The sequence below is a fragment of the Hylobates moloch genome, unplaced genomic scaffold (genome assembly GCF_009828535.3).
Source record: "Hylobates moloch isolate HMO894 unplaced genomic scaffold, HMol_V3 SCAFFOLD_17, whole genome shotgun sequence".
In the NCBI taxonomy this organism is placed as follows: Eukaryota; Metazoa; Chordata; class Mammalia; order Primates; family Hylobatidae; genus Hylobates; species Hylobates moloch.
The window spans coordinates 77,236,792-77,254,262 of NW_026652292.1; the positions used below are offsets into that span (position 1 = coordinate 77,236,792).

Sequence of the window (17,471 nt, forward strand, 5' to 3'; positions counted from 1 at the left end):
TCTCCTGAAGGCAACATGCAGGTGACGGGAAGCCTGGAAGACCTCAGCATGGCTCAACTCCATCCACAAGTGAGCCTGCGGCCGCAGGGAAGAGCTCAGAAATACCCTTACATGAGCATTCTCTGCCTTTTATTACACTCATACAGTGACCAGCCACCTCCTCCTGAGCCGCAATCATCGTCGTTGACGACAATAAGCTCAATCACGGGATATTTACCTGTCGTGTGCCACCTACAAGGTACCGCACAGTGGGGGACACGGGCGAATCCGACATGGCCTCCCCCGCCAGGAGCTCACAGGCTACCAGGAAGACTTGTTACCAGTGCACCTGACAGCCCCACTAAACTGAACACTCGCCTAATGCCAGCCTTGTGCTTTCTCTTCATCTCTCCTGTGCAGGAGTCTGGCTCTCTGGGAGGTGGTGTGGCCCAGTGCCTGACAGCAGGGCTCCGGAGCCAAACTGCTTGGGTTCAAATCCTGGTCCTGCCACTTACTAGCCATGCAGAAAAGAGTTAACATCTCCAGCCAGAGACTGGCATCCTCTGAAAGCCCTTCCTGTAGGGCTGGGCCTCAGCTGACGCCTGCGAACATGGATTTTGGGGTTTCCAATATTTTCTGGTAAGAGTGGCTCTCTGTTTTCAAACTGTCTGTGCAGTGTGGCTTATGCTGAGCACCTGCTTTCCTTCTGGGAGTCTGGAATCTTGGTATATGCCAGGCAGAGAGTGCCTACATGGCCAGCCCCCAGTGAAAATTCTGGCACTGAGTCTCTAAGGAGCCTCCCTGGTAGACAATACTTCACATGTGTTATCACAACTCATGCTGGGGGAATGAAGCATACCCTCTGTGACTCCGCTGGGAGAGGACTCTTAAAACTTACAGGTGATTTTCTCCAAACTTCTCCCCATGCAACTTTTCCCTGGGCTGCTTTTGCTTTGTATCTTTTCATTGTAGCAAGTCATAGCAGTGGGTACAACTACAGGCATGCATCACCTAACAACAAAGAGATGTTCCTAGAAATGCATTGTTAGGTGACTTCCTCATTGTGCAAACATCACAGAGTGGCTTACACAAACCTAGATGATCTAGCCTACTACACACCTAAGCTCTATGGTATAATCTATTCCTCCTGGCTACAAACCTGTACAGCATGTTACTGTACTGAATACTGTAGGTAACTGTAATACATACTAAGTATTTGCATATATAAATAGATCCAAGTATAGGAAAGGTACCAAAGCCTGTAATCCCAGCACTTTGGGAGGCCGAGGTGGCCGGATCACTTGAGGTCAGGAGTTCAAGACCAGCCTGGCCAACGTGGTGAAACCCCATCTTTAATAAAAATAAAAAAACTAGCTGGGTATGGTGGTGGGTGCCTGTAATCCCAGCTACTCGGGAGGCTGAGGCAGGAGAATCGCTTGAATCTGGGAGGCAGAGGTTGCAGTGAGGTGAGAACGTACCACTGCACTTCAGCCTAGGCAACAAAGCAAGACTCTAAGTAAAAAAGAGAGAAAGAAAAGAAAAATATGTACAAAAGACAAAAAAAAAATACACTTGTATAGGAAATTTACCGTAACTCGAGCTTGCAGAACTGGAAGTTGCTCTGGGCCAGTGAGTGAGTGAGTGGTGAGTGAATGTGAAGGCCTAGGGTATGACTGTACTCGACTACGGACTTTAGAAGCACCATACCCTTAGGCTACACTACATTTATTTATTTATGTTGAGACAGAGTCTCACTCTGTTAACCAGGCTGGAGTGCAGTGACATGATCTCAGCTCACTGCAACCTCCGCCTCCCAGGTTCAAGCAATTCTCATGTCTCAATCTCCCGAGTAGCTGGAATCACAGACATGCACCACCACGCTCAGCTAATTTTTTTTGTATTTTTAGTAGAGACCGGTTTAGCTATGTTGGCCAGGCTGATCTTGAACTCCTGGCCTCAAGTGATCAGCCCACCTCAGCCTCCCAAAGTACTGAGATTACAGGCATGAGCCACTGTGCCTGGCCACTAAATTTATTTTAAAAATACATGCTGTGCAGGTTTCTTCAGCAGTAAGTTAATCTTGGCTTATGTAATTTTGTATTTTTTATTTTATTTTATTTTACTTTAAGTGCTGGGATACATATGCAGAACGTGCAGGTTTGTTACATAGGTATACATGTGTCATGGTGGTTTGCTGCACCTATCAACCGGTCATCTAGGTTTTAAGCCCCACATGTAATTGCCCTTAGCCCCCAACCCCCAACAGGTCCCAGTGTGTGATGTTCCCCTCCCTGTGACTTTATTACCTTTGTAATTTTTTTTTTTTTTAACATTTTGACTCTTTGGTAATAACACAGCTTAAAATACAAACACACTGTACAGCTGTACAAAAATAGTTCCTTTCTTTATATCCTTACTCTGTAAGCTTTCCACATTTTTAAGGTTTCTTTAAAAAAACTTCTTAAACTTTTTTGTTAAAAACTAAGACACACACACATTAGCCTAGTCCTGCACAGCATCAGGATCAATATCACTGCCTTCCACCCTGACACCTTGTCCCACTGGAAGGTCTTCAGGGGGCAATAACAGGCATGGACCTGTCATCTCCTAGGATAACAATGCCTTATTCTAGAATCCCTCCTGACGGACCTGCCTGAGGCTGATTTATAGGTAAGCTTATTTTGGATTTGATCAGTGGAAGGGATACACTCTAAAATAACAATTAAAAGTATGTATAGTAGGCTGGGCGCGGTGGCTCACGCCTGTAATCCCAGCACTTTGGGAGGCCGAGGCGGGTGGATCATGAGGTCAGGAGATCGAGACCATCCTGGCTAACACAGTGAAACCCCGTCTCTACTAAAAATACAAAAAATTAGCTGGGCGTGGTGGTGGGCACCTGTAGTCCCAGCTACTCGGGAGGCTGAGGCAGGAGCATGGCGTGAACCCGGGAGGCAGAGCTTGCAGTGAGCCGAGATTGCACCACTGCACTCCAGCCTGGGCGACAGAGCGAGACTCCGTCTCAAAAAAAAAAAAAGTATGTATAGTAAATACATAAACCAGTAACATAGTCTTTTAGTATCATTATCAAGTATTATGTTTTGTACATAATTGTATGTGCTAGACTTTTTATGATTGGCAGCACAGTAGGTTTCACACCAGAATCACCAAACAGGTGAGTAAACGCACTGTGCTAAGATGGATGTTACACAACCACATTATCACTAGGTGACAGGAATTTTTCAGCTGCATTGTAATCCTATGGGACCACCTTCATATATGCAGTCCATGTTCACCAAAATGTCACTATGTGGCACGTGCCTGTATACGTAAGTCCCATGAGTCAACCTAGAGAATCATCGAACCCGGGGGTGGGTGTTGAGGACCCTGACATTCTAGTCATGGGATCTTGGGCCAATCACTTGACTTTAATGTGCCTCGGTTTCCCCATCTGAAATGGCAGAGATTTTAAAATAGAATCTGTCTCACAAGACTGTGGTAAAGATGACATAATTCCACGTATGTAAATTGCTTAGAATGCTTGGCACCCAGTTTTAAGAAACGTGAAGTGTTATTACCTGGTGAATTAACACTTGGTGAATACATGAAAGAGTGAACATGTGAGCTGCAAATGATTGAACTGAAGAACAGAAATGGAGAAGTATTAATGGTGAACGGCAGAAGCAGAGAGACCCGCCCACAGACTGCAGGCTTTGGGAAGATCTGGGAAAACACAATGTCACCAGCAGCTTGACCTACTGGCAAACACTGGGGATAGGTAGGAGCGTGGCTGGACAGTAGCACAGACAGGCAGTGGAGCCTCAGCCTGTCCCGCCCACAACTCACCTGCCTTGTCCAGGTGGAGGGTCGTCCAGGGAAACCAGTCAGATAGCCTCAGGGCACATGAGGGACCTGAGAGACTGCACAGAGTCCCAGTCTCAACACGTAACTGGGGGGCCAAGGCCAGCAGCTGGCCACTCCCCATGGCTCCAAGGATGGGCAGGACCCACACAGCACAGGTGTGTCCTGAGGGTGCTCAGGGCATGTCATGTCTCTTACCGTTATGTTTTCTTCTGCTGTTATGGAAAAAAGTGCTTTCAGCTGTGTTCTGTTCTAGAAAAGGAAAAAAGAAAACACTTTCAGCAACAGTTTGGGGTCTGACACATGGGATAACATTTGGTATGATTTCCAACCCTCCAAGCCTGGAGCTACAATCAGCCCTAACTGCTGCACAGGTCAGAGCTTGTGAAGGTCTCACCATCGGGGGAAGGGTCTGTGGGGATAGGATCCCTCCCTCTCTACAGGCCGTGTGAAATCCAAACACCAGCTTCACTAACATCCAAAGAAAGTCATGGCAGCATGCCCTTGTGGAGAAATGCTTGGGGTTGGGCGCTGACTCCAAGCCTGTGACCAAGGCAGGTCACCTCCACTCTCCCAGCGTTTGCCTCCTTCACAAAGGTAGACGGAATCCTGGGCTCTGACTGCACTGCACGTGTTCTTCTCTCACTCAAATGCACTTGATTCTCCAAGCCCCAACCCACTGTGGGTCTATTCCTAATGCTCTCTAATATTCCTCTGCTGAGAAGATACAGGAAACAGAAAAATAAAGTGTGTCATGGTATCCACCTGTCTAACCGCATGGTGACCGAAAAGACCCACCATGAGAACATACTTCTTCCTGGGGGTAAAGGCAGAATAGCTTGCCACTGACAGGCCGTCTATAGGGTGGTGGTTAGGGCCAGGCTGTCTAAGTTCATACAGGACCCCACTGCTCACCAGCAGTTGGACCTTGGGCAATGTATTAGCCTCTCTGTGCCTCTGTTTTCTCATCTGTGAAATGGTAATCATATTCAATTCACAGAATTGCTATGAGGATTAACTTAGGTAATATAGAACCCTGAAGAGTGCCTGGCACTAGGGAGCGCTATAAAATATTACTGCTATTGGTGGCTGTAGGTAGTAGTAGTAACATTAGCAGCAGCAGCAGTAGTAGTAGCAATAGCAGGCCGGGAGCGGTGGCTCACACCTGTAATCCCAGCACTTTGGAAGGCCAAGGCAGGTGGATCACCTGAGGTCACGAGTTCAAGACCAGCCTGGCCAATGTGAAACCCCATCTCTACTAAAAATAAAAAATTAGCCAGGTGTGGTGGCAGGCACCTGTAATTCCAGCTACTCAGGAGGCCGAGGCAGGAGAATGGCTTAAACCAGGAGGAGGAGGTTGCAGTGAGCTGAGATCACGCCACTGCACTCCAGCCTGGGTGACAAAAGTGAAACACTGTCTCAAAAATAATAATAATAATAATAATAATAAAATTTTTAAAAAGCAATAGCAATAGTAGCAACAGTATCATTATATAGAACCAGACTGGCTGGGCGCGGTGGCTCACACCTGTAATCTCAGCACTTTGGGAGGCCGAGGCGGGTGGATGACCTGAGGTCAGGAGCTCGAGACCAGCCTGGCCAACATGGTGAAACCCTGTCTCTACTAAAAATACAAAAATTAGCCAGGCGTGGTGGTGGGCGCCTATAATTCCAGCTACTTGGGAGGCTGAGACAGGAGAATCGCTTGAACCCGGGAGGCGGAGGTTGCAGTGAGCCCAGACTGCGCCATTACACTCCAGCCTGGGTGACAAGAGTGAAACTCTGTCTCAAAAGAAAAAAAAAAAAAAAAAAGAACCAGACCTTGGGACTTAGAGCTTGCAGCCCAGTGAGCTCAGCAACCCATGTAATTCTCATTACAGACACGACTAAGGCATTTTTCTGTGACCTGAGCTATGCTCCTCCCAAGGTAGCAAATCCCCTGACCCATGCCCTACAGATGTTATGGCAGCAGCACTAGGAAGCAGTGGGACTTCCCAAATCCACCGTGGACCAGCAGGCGACCTCATGGAGGCTTCAGAGAAAATCAAAATACCGTAAGTCCTCTTTTCATAGGAGGGAAATGGAACAGTTTTAGAATATGACTCTAAAGAAGAGACACCTCTGAGGCATTCATTCACTTGGCCTTTTCTGTTCTTGAGTTACCTCTGCTTTGGAATATGTACGGTGCCTTGGAGTCTCAGGGTCTCCTGAGCTGGAGCCTGAGGCTAAGTTCAGAGCCCACATTCTAGTACATTCTGCTGTGTTCCCACAGATATGCAGATAGGAGCCTAAAGTGTGCTATCAAAGCTTGTCTTCAACTCTTTGTAAAACATAAATCCTCACTCCAGTAAATGCATGCAGTTACATGTTTTAGTTCCTAGCACGAAGCCAGAAAACATGGACCAAGTGGGATTCAACGCAATGTTACTGAGCACCTATTATGTACAGGGTTCTCTTTTTGGCACTGGAGACACAATTGTGAATAGGACACACTAGGTACCTGGTTTCATGGAGCTGACATTCTAGTGAGGGAGGGAGGGGGTTCCTAAGGGGTAGAGTCAATATCACAGACAGGAACCAAACAAAGTAACAGACGGGACTATTTCAGGGTGGGGCAGGGGAAGCCACGAGGACGGTCCTCCCGGAGCATGCAGGGAGCCAGCCAGGCTCTGCCGAACCACAAACCTCCCTCTGCCCAAGCCAGCCCAGCCCTGGAACAAACACACACAGCTGCCCAGGAACACACACAGCTGGCCAGAAACACACACAGCTGCCCGGGAACACACACGGCTGGCCAGGAACACACACGGCTGGCCAGGAACACACACGGCTGGCCAGAAACACACACGGCTGCCCGGGAACACACACGGCTGGCCGGGAACACACACGGCCGCCCGGGAACACACACGGCTGCCCGGGAACACACACAGCTGCCCAGGGCTTCATGATCCTGAGGCTCCTGCCTGAGGACACGGAAGCTTCCATTTCATTTCATTCGGAGTTTCTGATTTGCTTTCTGATGCTTACCTTGTCTTTTCCTTATCATTATCTTACCTTATCTTGCTAATTTACTTGGTTTCCTGTCTTCTGAAATTGCTGAGATTTCTTCTGGGCCATTTTATCCCTATTTTCAAAAATCTGTCTTTGTTCTCTATTTTTTTTAACTTTATACTGAATTATTTTCTGGGAGAATTGTCCTTCCCAATAGTTTTATGTAATTTTCTTGTATCTTGTACTTAGCCTCTTTCACGTTATCTAAATTTATCTAAGGTTTTTTGTTTTGTTTTGTTTTCCCCTGATTGCAGCAGAACCGCCACACTGGCCTCGCAGCCTCAGGGTGGAAGGAGGCCTCAGGAGGAGGCTGCAGGGTACAATCTGATTCTGTTATGTGACCCAGGGCAGTCACAGTCATGCTATGAGACGCATCTTCCATGTCCGTGAATAGGGAGGACTTTCTCCAGGGGCTGAAGCCACAATAAAATGACAAAAAGAAGCAGAGCATCATGATCTCCTTGAAGTCAGGGACCACATCTCCTCCAGCCTGTACCGGGGGCGGGCAGCACCTGCCAGGACAGGCAGCCAGCCAGCGTTCACTGCATAAGTGAACCCACCACAGGGGCAGTGAGAGATGGGGAGACTCACAGTAATGGTATTATGGGCCAGACTGTGTTTCCCAAAATTTGTATGTTAAAGTTTGAAGTCCCAGTGCCCTAGGATGTGACTGCATTTGGAGAAAGGGTATTTACAGAGGTAACAAGGTAAAGTGAGGTCACTAGGCTTGGTCATGGTCTTGTATGCCTGGTGTCCTTATAGAAGAGGTTAGGACAGACATGCAGGCAGGGAAGGCCTTAGGAAAACACAGGGAGAAGGCAGCCTCCACAAGCCAAGAACAGATCTCAGAAGGAATCAGCCCTGCAGACACCGTGATCTCTGGCTTCCAGCCTCCTGGACAATACATTTCTGTTGTTTTTAAGTCTAGTCTGTGGTACTTTGTTATGGCAGCCCTGGAAAATTAATAGTAATGGTAACTACCAGTTAGTTGCTTACAGTGTGCAGGACACAGGGAAGAGAATTCACATGTACTGATTACCTATCCTTATGATAACCTTGTGTGAAGCCCAGAGGGGTTAAGTAACTTAGGCAAAGTCACATGGGCATTACTAAGGGAGCCCGGCTCATGGCAAGGTGTGTGAGACTCCAGGGCCTGTGCCCTTATCTGCTAGGTGGCATCACTGAAGGAAGGAAGGAACAGGTCTTCTGTCTGAAGCGTCCCTGTTTCTAAAACAACCTCTCTTGGCAGTGGCAAGACAGAGATTAAAGTAACAAAAGTAATACCCGTGATGAGCTCTGAAAGGTGAGTTGGGCAGGAAGCTTGAGGCTCTCCCCGATCCCGAGGTCTCCAGCCTGGAGCGTGGCTGCGTAGCTGACAGCAAAGGCATCTCCCGCTGTGCAGAGAAAAGCACGCGTGACTCAGGGAGGGCTTGGCCATGCCCCCGGCTGCGCCCCACCACACCCCAGACACATCCTGGCCCCTGGCTTCAGTGGTTCCAAGGGAGGTCACCATGGCAGTGATGCCTGCAGCAAGGAAGCCCTTTGTGTTGCACACAGCTGGGTGCAGGGAGGGAATTCTCTGAGTGGTAAACTCGGGAGAGTGAGCTGGGTAGGCTCCTGGACTCCCAATCCTGACGTTTCCATTCGCAAGTAGGGGTGCACTACCCGCAAAAGGGCTGGCTCTCCCAGCCCTTTCTCACTGTGCAGCGCACCTTGAGAGGTGACAGTGTGCTGGCAGTCCTCACAGCCCTCACTCACTCTCGGCGCCTCCTCTGCCTGGGCTCCCACTTTGGTGGCACTTGAGAAACCCTTCAGCCCACCGCTGCACTGTGGGAGCCCCTTTCTGGGCTGGCCAAGACTGGAGCCGGCTCCCTCAGCTTGCAGGGAGGTGTGGAGGGAGAGGCGCAACGGGAAATGGGGCTGCACGTGGCGCTTGCGGGCCAGCTGGAGTTCCGGGTGGGCGTGGGCTTGGCGGGCCCGCACTCAGAGCAGCCGGCCGGTCCTACTGACCCCGAGCAATGAGAGGCTTAGCACCCGTGTTGGGTGGCACAGACACGTAAGGTACCACAAGATGGCGACAGTTCCGGGTTCTTCCTCCCTCTCCACACCTGATGCAATGTTAAACCCGCCAAGAAAGACCCAATAAGAAAATAACACCTCCCACTCCCCCGGCTCATCCCCAGGCCCGCCCCCCAGACCCAATCATCAATACCCACGTAGCCCTAAGGGATATAAATATCCCATCCCAACAGCACTCTCTCTGCGCGACCTGACCTGACTCTGCTAATAAAGATCTTGACTATGTTTGGCATGCTCTGGGTCTGCCTTTACTGTTTCAACCCGGGCCAGAGGCTGTGGAGGGTGTACTGGGTCCCCCAGCAGCGCCAGCCCACTGGCACTGCGCTCAATTTCTCGCCGGGCCTTAGCTGCCTTCCCGCGGGGCAGGGCTCAGGACCTACAGCCCGCCATGCCTGAGCCTCCCACCCCCTCCGTGGGCTCCTGTGCGGCCCCAGCCTCCCCGATGAGCGCCGCCCCCTGCTCCACGGTGCCTAGTCCCATCGACCACCCAAGGGCTGAGGAGTGCGTGTGCACGGCACAGGAGTGACAGGCAGCTCCACCTGCAGCCCCGGTGCGGGATCCACTGGGTGAAGCCAGCTGGGCTCCTAAATCTGGTGGAGATGTGGAGAACCTTTCTGTCTAGCTCAGGGATTATAAATATACCAATCAGCACCCTGTGTCTAGCTCAGGGTTTGTGAATGCACCAATCGACACTCCGTATCTAGCTACTCTGGTGGGGCCTTGGAGAACCTTCATGTCTAGCTCAGGGATTGTAAATACACCAATCGGCACTCTGTATCTAGCTCAAGGTTTGTAAACGCACCAATCAGCACCCTGTGTCTAGCTCAGGGTTTGTGAATGCACCAATCGACACTCTGTATCTAGCTACTCTGGTGGGGCCTTGGAGAACCTTTGTGTCAACACTCTGTATCTAGCTACTCTGGTGGGGACGTGGGGAACCTTTGTGTCTAGCTCAGGGATTGTAAACGCACCAATCAGCGCCCTGTCAAAACAGACCACTTGGCTCTACCAATCAGCAGGATGTGGGTGGGGCCAGATAAGAGAATAAAAGCAGGCTGCTCAAACCAGCAGTGGCAACCTGCTTGGGTCCCCCTTCCACACTGTGGAAGCTTTGTTCTTTCGCTCTTTGCAATAAATCTTGCCACTGCTCACTCTTTGGGTCCACACTGCTTTTATGAGCTGTAACACTCACCGCGAAGGTCTGCAGCTTCACTCCTGAAGCCAGGGAGACCACGAGCCCATCGAGAGGAATGAAGAACTCCAGACGCACCGCCTTAAGAGCTATAACACTCACCACGAAGGTCTGCAGCTTCACTCCTGAGCCAGTGAGACCACGAACCCACCAGAAGGAAGAAACCCCAAACACATCCGAACATCAGAAGGAACGAACAACTCCCGACACGCCACCTTAAGAGCTGTAACACTCACCGCCAGGGTCCACGGCTTCATTCTTGAAGTCAGTGAGACCAAGAACCCACCAAATCTGGACACAACCTCATCCCATAGTAAGTTTGGTAGGCTGCGCTCAGCCCATCCTGCACGGGAGAGGCTGTACCAGGACTGGAGGCCTTCGCCTGATGTGGCCAGGTGGGTGACGGAGCCTGTCTAACTCTGCCAGTCACTGTTCTCACCTAAGCTTGTCCTCCAATCTGCCTTTCTCCCTAACAGAGTTTACTTATAGCCCTAAAATGCCACAGTATGCCTCATTTCTCAATGTATGCAGACCTCAAATATATATATATAATATATACACACACATATAATATATATATACACATATATATAACATATACACACACACACATACATATATATGTAGTAAAGAGGAGGAATGCTCACTTAGCCTAAGGAATCACTGGCATTTTTGTTTTACAAATCCTCAACATTTTCATTTTTATTTAAAAATTTTTATTTATTTATTTCTGAGACAGGTTCTATGTCGCCCAGACTAGTCTCGAACTCCCAGGCTCCAGCGATCCTCCTGCCTCAGCCTCCTGAGTAGCTGGGACTTTAGGTGTGGACCATGCCCATCTCATTTTATTTTTATATATCCTAGAGCTAAGATAACGAACGTAAAGTGATAAAGATAATGGCAGTGACAATGACAATGACAGGTAAGGTAGTCATAGTCAGACCTTCCCCATACAGTGATTTCATCACTCTCCACGTGCTGCACCTGCATTAACCCAGCTGATCTCCACACACTGCCCCGAGATGGATGGAGAACATGTGATTTTCTGCAACATACAGAGGAAGAAACTGAGACTGAGAGACAGTGACTGGCTTAGGATCACCCCGCTGATGGACAGGGAGCCACCTGACCCTCTGGGTCCCATCATCTTTTCCCCAAACAACACTGGCTCTAATAAAAGAAAAGCACCAAATAATAATAATGATGAGGTCAGAATGTCAATGAACTGGGACCTGACTGGTCATTTGATTTTATAGTTATCTACTTATGCTTTGGGAAAAAAAAAAAAAGTCTCCTGTGCCCCAAGGTGAAAATCAATGTCACATTCCTTGGCATAGTGGTGAGTTCACAGATAAATATGATTTGGACACTGCCCTCAGGGAATGTAGAACCCAGTAGGTAGAGCTAAGCATGGGCATAAATAACAAGAATGGAGCAACAGGAATAAAAATAACACCAACAGTGGCCAGGCGTGGTGGCTCACGCCCGTAATCCTAGCACTTTGGGAGGCCAAGGCAGGTGGATCACCTGAGGTCAGGAGTTCATGACCAGCCTGGGCAACATGGTGAAATCATGTCTCTACTAAAAATACAAAAATTAGCTGGGCATGGTGGCACACGCCTGTAGACCCAGCTACTTCGGAGGCTGAGGCAAGAGAATCGCTTAAACTCAGCAGGTGGAGGATGCAGTGAGCCGAGATTGCGCCACTGCACTCCAGGCTGGGCAACAAGGAGGAAACTCCATCTCAAAAAAAAAAGAAAAGAAAAGAAAAGAAAAAAAAAAACACCAACAAAATACCTCAACACCAGGAGCCCAGGAGCACTTTCCACAGCCGGGCCGCGTCACAATGCTTTAACTCCCTTACCCTCACAGCGCCTTCCTAGGTAAGTGTTATTAGCATGTCCAGAGAAGAGATGGAGAGCCAAGGTTCAGACACACGCAGTGTGCACGTGCCAGAGCAGAAGTCCATGAATTCACGTGTGGAAAGTGCCTAGAATAGCACTAGGCTCCAAGCAGGGAAGCAGGAAGGGGCAGGTAATTTCTGTGGAAGTTTGGAGGCAGAGGGGTGACTTTGGGGCAAGGGATTGGGTAGGGCTTTCTAGAAAAGGTGACACCAGGGCCAGGTCCCACAGAATAGAGATGATTTGTATATTCAGAGTTGGGGAGAGGTGCTTTCCTGACCCACACAAGAGCAAGAGTAGATGCTAGGAGATAGGAGAAGGGTAGGAAGCTGGGTCTGGCAGGAGCATGGACCATGAAAGGTCTGCGGGGAAATGAGATGACAGACGTGTAGGACCACAGGCTGGAGAGGGTGGGACCACAGGCTGGAGAGGGTGTTGGACACCTTCCCTTTACCAGGCAGAGTGACTGGGTGACATTGTCTCCTTGATTCAATCTCTACGACTCCACAATGGACTGATATTTGCACGACCAGAGCACTTCAATAGCTTTCCAGAAGCCATGTAGCTTCTCAGTCACAAAGCTGGGAGTCACCCAGGTCCATCAGAGGCTGTGCCTATGCTCTGCTCGTGGCTCCATGCTCCATGCTTTGAACACGAGTTAAGAATAGCGGATTCATCTTTATATCATTGAAGGCAGGAAAGCACTGAAGGTCACTTAGCTGGGACATCTCATAACAACTTTTATGACATCATTTAAATCAGAGCCAGCAAAAAGATCACTACTTGTGGGCAAGCTCCACTAGTAGCTTCTGTCAATAATAGCATGTGAAGGAGGATTCTGAGGCCTTATCTAGGCTCAGAGGGAAGGAGCAGCACGACCGATGAGCAATGTGTGCCGTGAGTACGGAGGCATGGAGTCGGTAAGAGTCCAGGCGTGTGAGAAGCATGACGGTTTAATGGTTACCAGGGTGCACAGGGAAGCCACACTGCCTGAGCTTGACTCAGCCTTGACAGCGGCCAGCCCTACGACCTCGGGCAAGCTTCTCAGCCACTTTAGTCCCAGTCTCTTCACCTGTAATGAGGTCCTACTAAGAATAAAAGATGTCTTTGCCCTCCTAGGGAAACTGAGTTCTGAAGCCATGGTACCAACTGAATCCCAGAATTGGTTTTAAACCTGCTTAATTGACCACTAACAACCCACCTCAGGAAACGAACCTCTGAAAGCCAACGAGTGAGGGTGGCAGAGTCTACAGCCAACCAAGCAGCCCTGGAGTTACCCCAGTGAACATGCTTGAACACACCTGAACACACCTGGACAGCTCAAGAACATGCTACTGAGACGGATGTCAACCCACTCCCACTCTGTCCAGCACAACCCAAAACAAACTCTTCATCTTCCTGAGTGATGATTAATTTTGGTGATCTGAGTGACAGGTATACTGAGGTCCACTGTAAACTCTATCTTTGTGTATGTTTGAAATTTTTCATAATAAAAATTGACTATATATTTTTAAAAATTTCCCACAACTCTTTCCCCAAATCCAACATCTCTCTAAGATGAGAAATTCAGCTTTTTGGTTACAGATATTGAATGTGGTCTCTTTTTTTGATAGTCTAATAGTAAGATCCACTGTGAGGATTAAGAGAGTGAACACATGTAAGGCTTTAAGAACATGCCTGACCCAGAACACATTCACCTGGAAGTATCTGTACATATTCTCATTTGTCATCCCTGACTTCAGAAGGCTTTGCTGTTACCTTGCAGAAACTTCTTGCTAAAAGCCTGGAATCCTTCCGAGGTCCTGTTTCCGATGGAGTCCCGAATGGTGAGACCAGCGATGCTGTCCAGCAAGAGCAGCTCTGAGAGGTTGGCTGACGAAGGTGTCTTGGTGTTGTTAACAAGCAGCCATATGTGGGCTGTCTGTGCTTCGCTTGGCCCAGACACCTAAGGCAGAAGGAGAAGGCATGAGGGCAGATTTGCTGACAAGTCCAGCTTCCTGAAATGGGGCATGAGCCCAGCCTGTGCACATTAGGCATCCAGGAAGAAGGAGGGTAGCACGGTCTCGCAGACGTTCTAGGAATTTATCAGGCTCCGTATGATTTCAAAGACCCCCAAGAGAGTTTTGACCCACACTTGCCAAGCTGTTGCTTGGAGACAGTTTCAAAGAAACTGAGATGCTGAAATGCAGTGAAATCATCCCTGCAGATAATCTTAGAAGAAAAAATCTCCAAGTGCAGAACCAGTCAGGTTGGGGAGATTGTGACAACCAGTGTTACCAAGCAAACAATGGATCTTTAGTACTTAGTTATTTTGAAGATTCAGCCTCAGCCCAGGGTCTATGATGGTCATGTGATCTCCAGGAAGGACCTGAGCAGCTCATCTGCCTCTTGGATCATCTCCCACATTCAGGCTTTGCCCAGCATGTGTCTCAATGGCTCTACTGCCGGAAGCCATCCAGTGGCCCATGCAGCAGGCTCATCACCTGGGCTCTGCACTCTTGCCCTGCCTTCCTCTCTAATCTTGTCTCCCAGCCCTCCTGCACCAGCTTCTCCCCAGCTCTGCTGAAATACACGCAGGAGCTGGAAAAAAGAGAAGGAAGCAATGTGTGTGCTGAGATGAGTGAGCTCTGGAATATAAGAAGTGATAAAAGCAACCTTCAGAACTGTGTGTGTAATATACTGCCACCTATGTGAAAAAAAGTGGGGGAGAAAGAAGGTACACTTCTGTATACATGCATGTGCACACACTTATAACTGCATGCACATGGCAAAAAAAGTCACTAGAAGAATATACAAGAAACTAACACTGATTGCATCCAGGAAGGCAAACAATGTAGTTGAGGGCCTGTGATAAAACGAGGGTGGCACAGGAAAGGCTTAATCAGCAGGCCTGGGCTGTCCAAACCCTCCACATTCAAGAGAAAGGACTGGCCCTTCACCAGCTCCTGAGAGCCTGCGGAATATGTTTGCCTGATTACAGTGTGGGTTTTTTTTTTTTTTTTTATGCCTGGGTCCTTTGATCCACCAGATAGCTGATGTCAATGATTTGTGGTGGGTGCCTTGGACCCTGCTGTACTGAAATGACCTCTGGAGGGGCTGGAGAATGAGTAACTTGAGGTCAGTCTCATGGGTGCTCCATGCCTATGTGACTGAGCCTGAGAAAAACCCTCGACCCCAAGGCTCCAGTGAGTTTCCCTGGTTGGCAAAATTCCATCCGCACTGTCATACATCATTGCTGGGAGAACTAAGCTCCGTCCACACAACTCACCCACTGAGAGAGGACAGCTGGAAGCTCATGCCTGGTCTCTCCTGGACTCTGCGACATTCACCTTTTTCCTTTCCTGGCTTTAATCTATACCCTTTCTCCGTAATGAACTGTAACTGAGCAGAATGGCTTTTCTGAGTTCTGTAAGTCCTTCTAGAAAATCACTGACCCTGAGGCAGGTGCTGGAGACCCCTGACACAAGGATAATATGTGGGATTAGTAACCATCTTGTGAGATTAGGAAGGTTAAAGACCTAAAAAACATTAAACGACTTTGAAAACTGTCAGGTACCCTATTAATGATAATAATCTGAAACAAAATATATCATACTTTTTTCCCATTCTAAATGATCACTGTGGATTTTTGCTGACAATTATTTAATTATAACAAAAATAATCTCAGTCCTAGGGTTGCCATATGAGATATCAGAGACCTTGCTGTTTGTTCATTGCTCATGTGTCTAGACTTGTGTAGGTAAGCCCATGATTTATCAGTTCTTAAATACATGACTCTACTAAAATGATCTGGGCAAAATCCAATTATTTTCTCTTCAAATATACAACACCAATGGAAACTTACCAGTGCACATTTCTGAAAAATTACTCCATTCTCAGAAGTCCCTTGAACTTCTCTTGAAATGTCCCCATACTACAATAAAATGTAAAAGTTATTAGAAAATAGAAAATGAGAAATATTTCGTGCTATATATATTTAATAAAAGTACAAGATAATGAAATTTTTACAGAGGGTAGAAGGATTACTGCTACTAATCCTTAAGTAATCTTGAAGTCTTATTTTTAAAAGAGCATTAAAGGATTGGAAATTAAAACTTATGGAAAGAAGAATGTGGACATGAGCTTACACCACAGTGTATTCCTGGTCTGGGTGCATGTGTGGGACACCTGTTGTCACAGGGCTCAGCCAACCAAGACTGACATACCAGCAAGGGATATGTGGGCAGACCAGTGAAGGTATCATTTTACATGTACCAGGTGCTTCCCAGGTGTGGGCTGACAGTACACCTGTGCACCACGGTGCGCTGGAACAAAGGGCAGTGTGTCTGGGGGCTGGGGGCAGCCTCTCTGTGAGCTTGATCCCTCATCAACATAGGGAATCCCCCCGCCAAGGCTTGGCTGCCTCCAGCCCTGCAATGGCTCGGCTTCCTCCAGCCCTGCAATGGCTTCTATGAAAAGGTTCCAAAGGAAATCCAGGGCTCATCCATCAAATACAAGCCTCCTGCTGCCCTTGAAACCACAGGTTTCCTTTCCCTTTGACTAATAACAAATATCTGTTCATTTCTGCTCTTGCCATGCTCCGTAGCTACCCCAGGGCCCTGCAGTATCCACACACCTCCTTTAAATGGGACTAGACCCTTACTTCATCAAGGAAGCTCTCCTTGGCTCTCCTTGCTGTGATAACCACGTCTTTCCCACTCTCTGCCTTGAGCACCTGTCACCTGCAGTGGAACAAGCTGTATTGTGAGTCATGGACTCTGGCAGCTCTCAGTGATATTAATACTCATATGTTTTGTTTATTTTTTATTTTTATTTTTATTTTTGTAGAGATGGGGTCTTGCTATGTTTCCCAGGCTGGTCTTGGACTCCTGGCCTCAAGTGATCCTCCTGCCTTGGCCTCCCAAGGTGCTGGGATTGCAAAGGTGAGCCACCACACTGGGCCTAATAACCATGAAATGTCTGTCATTGGCTGAGGGCCAGGCATGGCACCCATCACTTTACACACAGGAGATCTATTACTCCCATTTTATAGATGAGGAAACTAAGGCTCAGAAGGGTTAGCACTCTTGCCAAAGGTCATGCAGGCAGGAAGCTCGAGACTCTACCCATGCCTGTGTGACTCCAAATCCTGTGATCTTTCCACAACACACATTCCCTCTCCACGGTGTAACCCTCTCATTGTGTAGAAAATTAACAAAAATGATTATCTCAATAGATGCAGAAAAGGCCTTTGACAAAATTCAACAACGCTTCATGCTAAAAACTCTCAATAAATTAGGTATTGATGGGACGTATCTCAAAATAATAAGAGCTATCTATGACAAACCCACAGCCAATATCATACTGAATGGGCAAAAACTGGAAGCATTCCCTTTGAAAACTGGCACAAGACAGGGATGCCCTCTCTCACC

At 48.1% G+C, this 17,471-nt stretch overlaps 1 protein-coding gene across 1 annotated transcript in view; it reads right to left on the minus strand.

The window, feature by feature from the left end:
• Positions 1 to 17,471, minus strand: part of EVC2 (EvC ciliary complex subunit 2) — a 134,994-nt gene that overhangs the window by 110,037 nt on the left and 7,486 nt on the right. The window contains exons 2-5 of the mRNA XM_058430107.1: positions 14,866 to 14,905; positions 13,819 to 14,005; positions 8,173 to 8,282; positions 4,036 to 4,089 (exon numbers count right to left, since the gene is read on the minus strand). Of these exons, the coding sequence (XP_058286090.1) occupies positions 4,036 to 4,089; positions 8,173 to 8,282; positions 13,819 to 14,005; positions 14,866 to 14,905 (391 nt within the window). The remainder of the gene's footprint in view (positions 1 to 4,035; positions 4,090 to 8,172; positions 8,283 to 13,818; positions 14,006 to 14,865; positions 14,906 to 17,471) is intronic.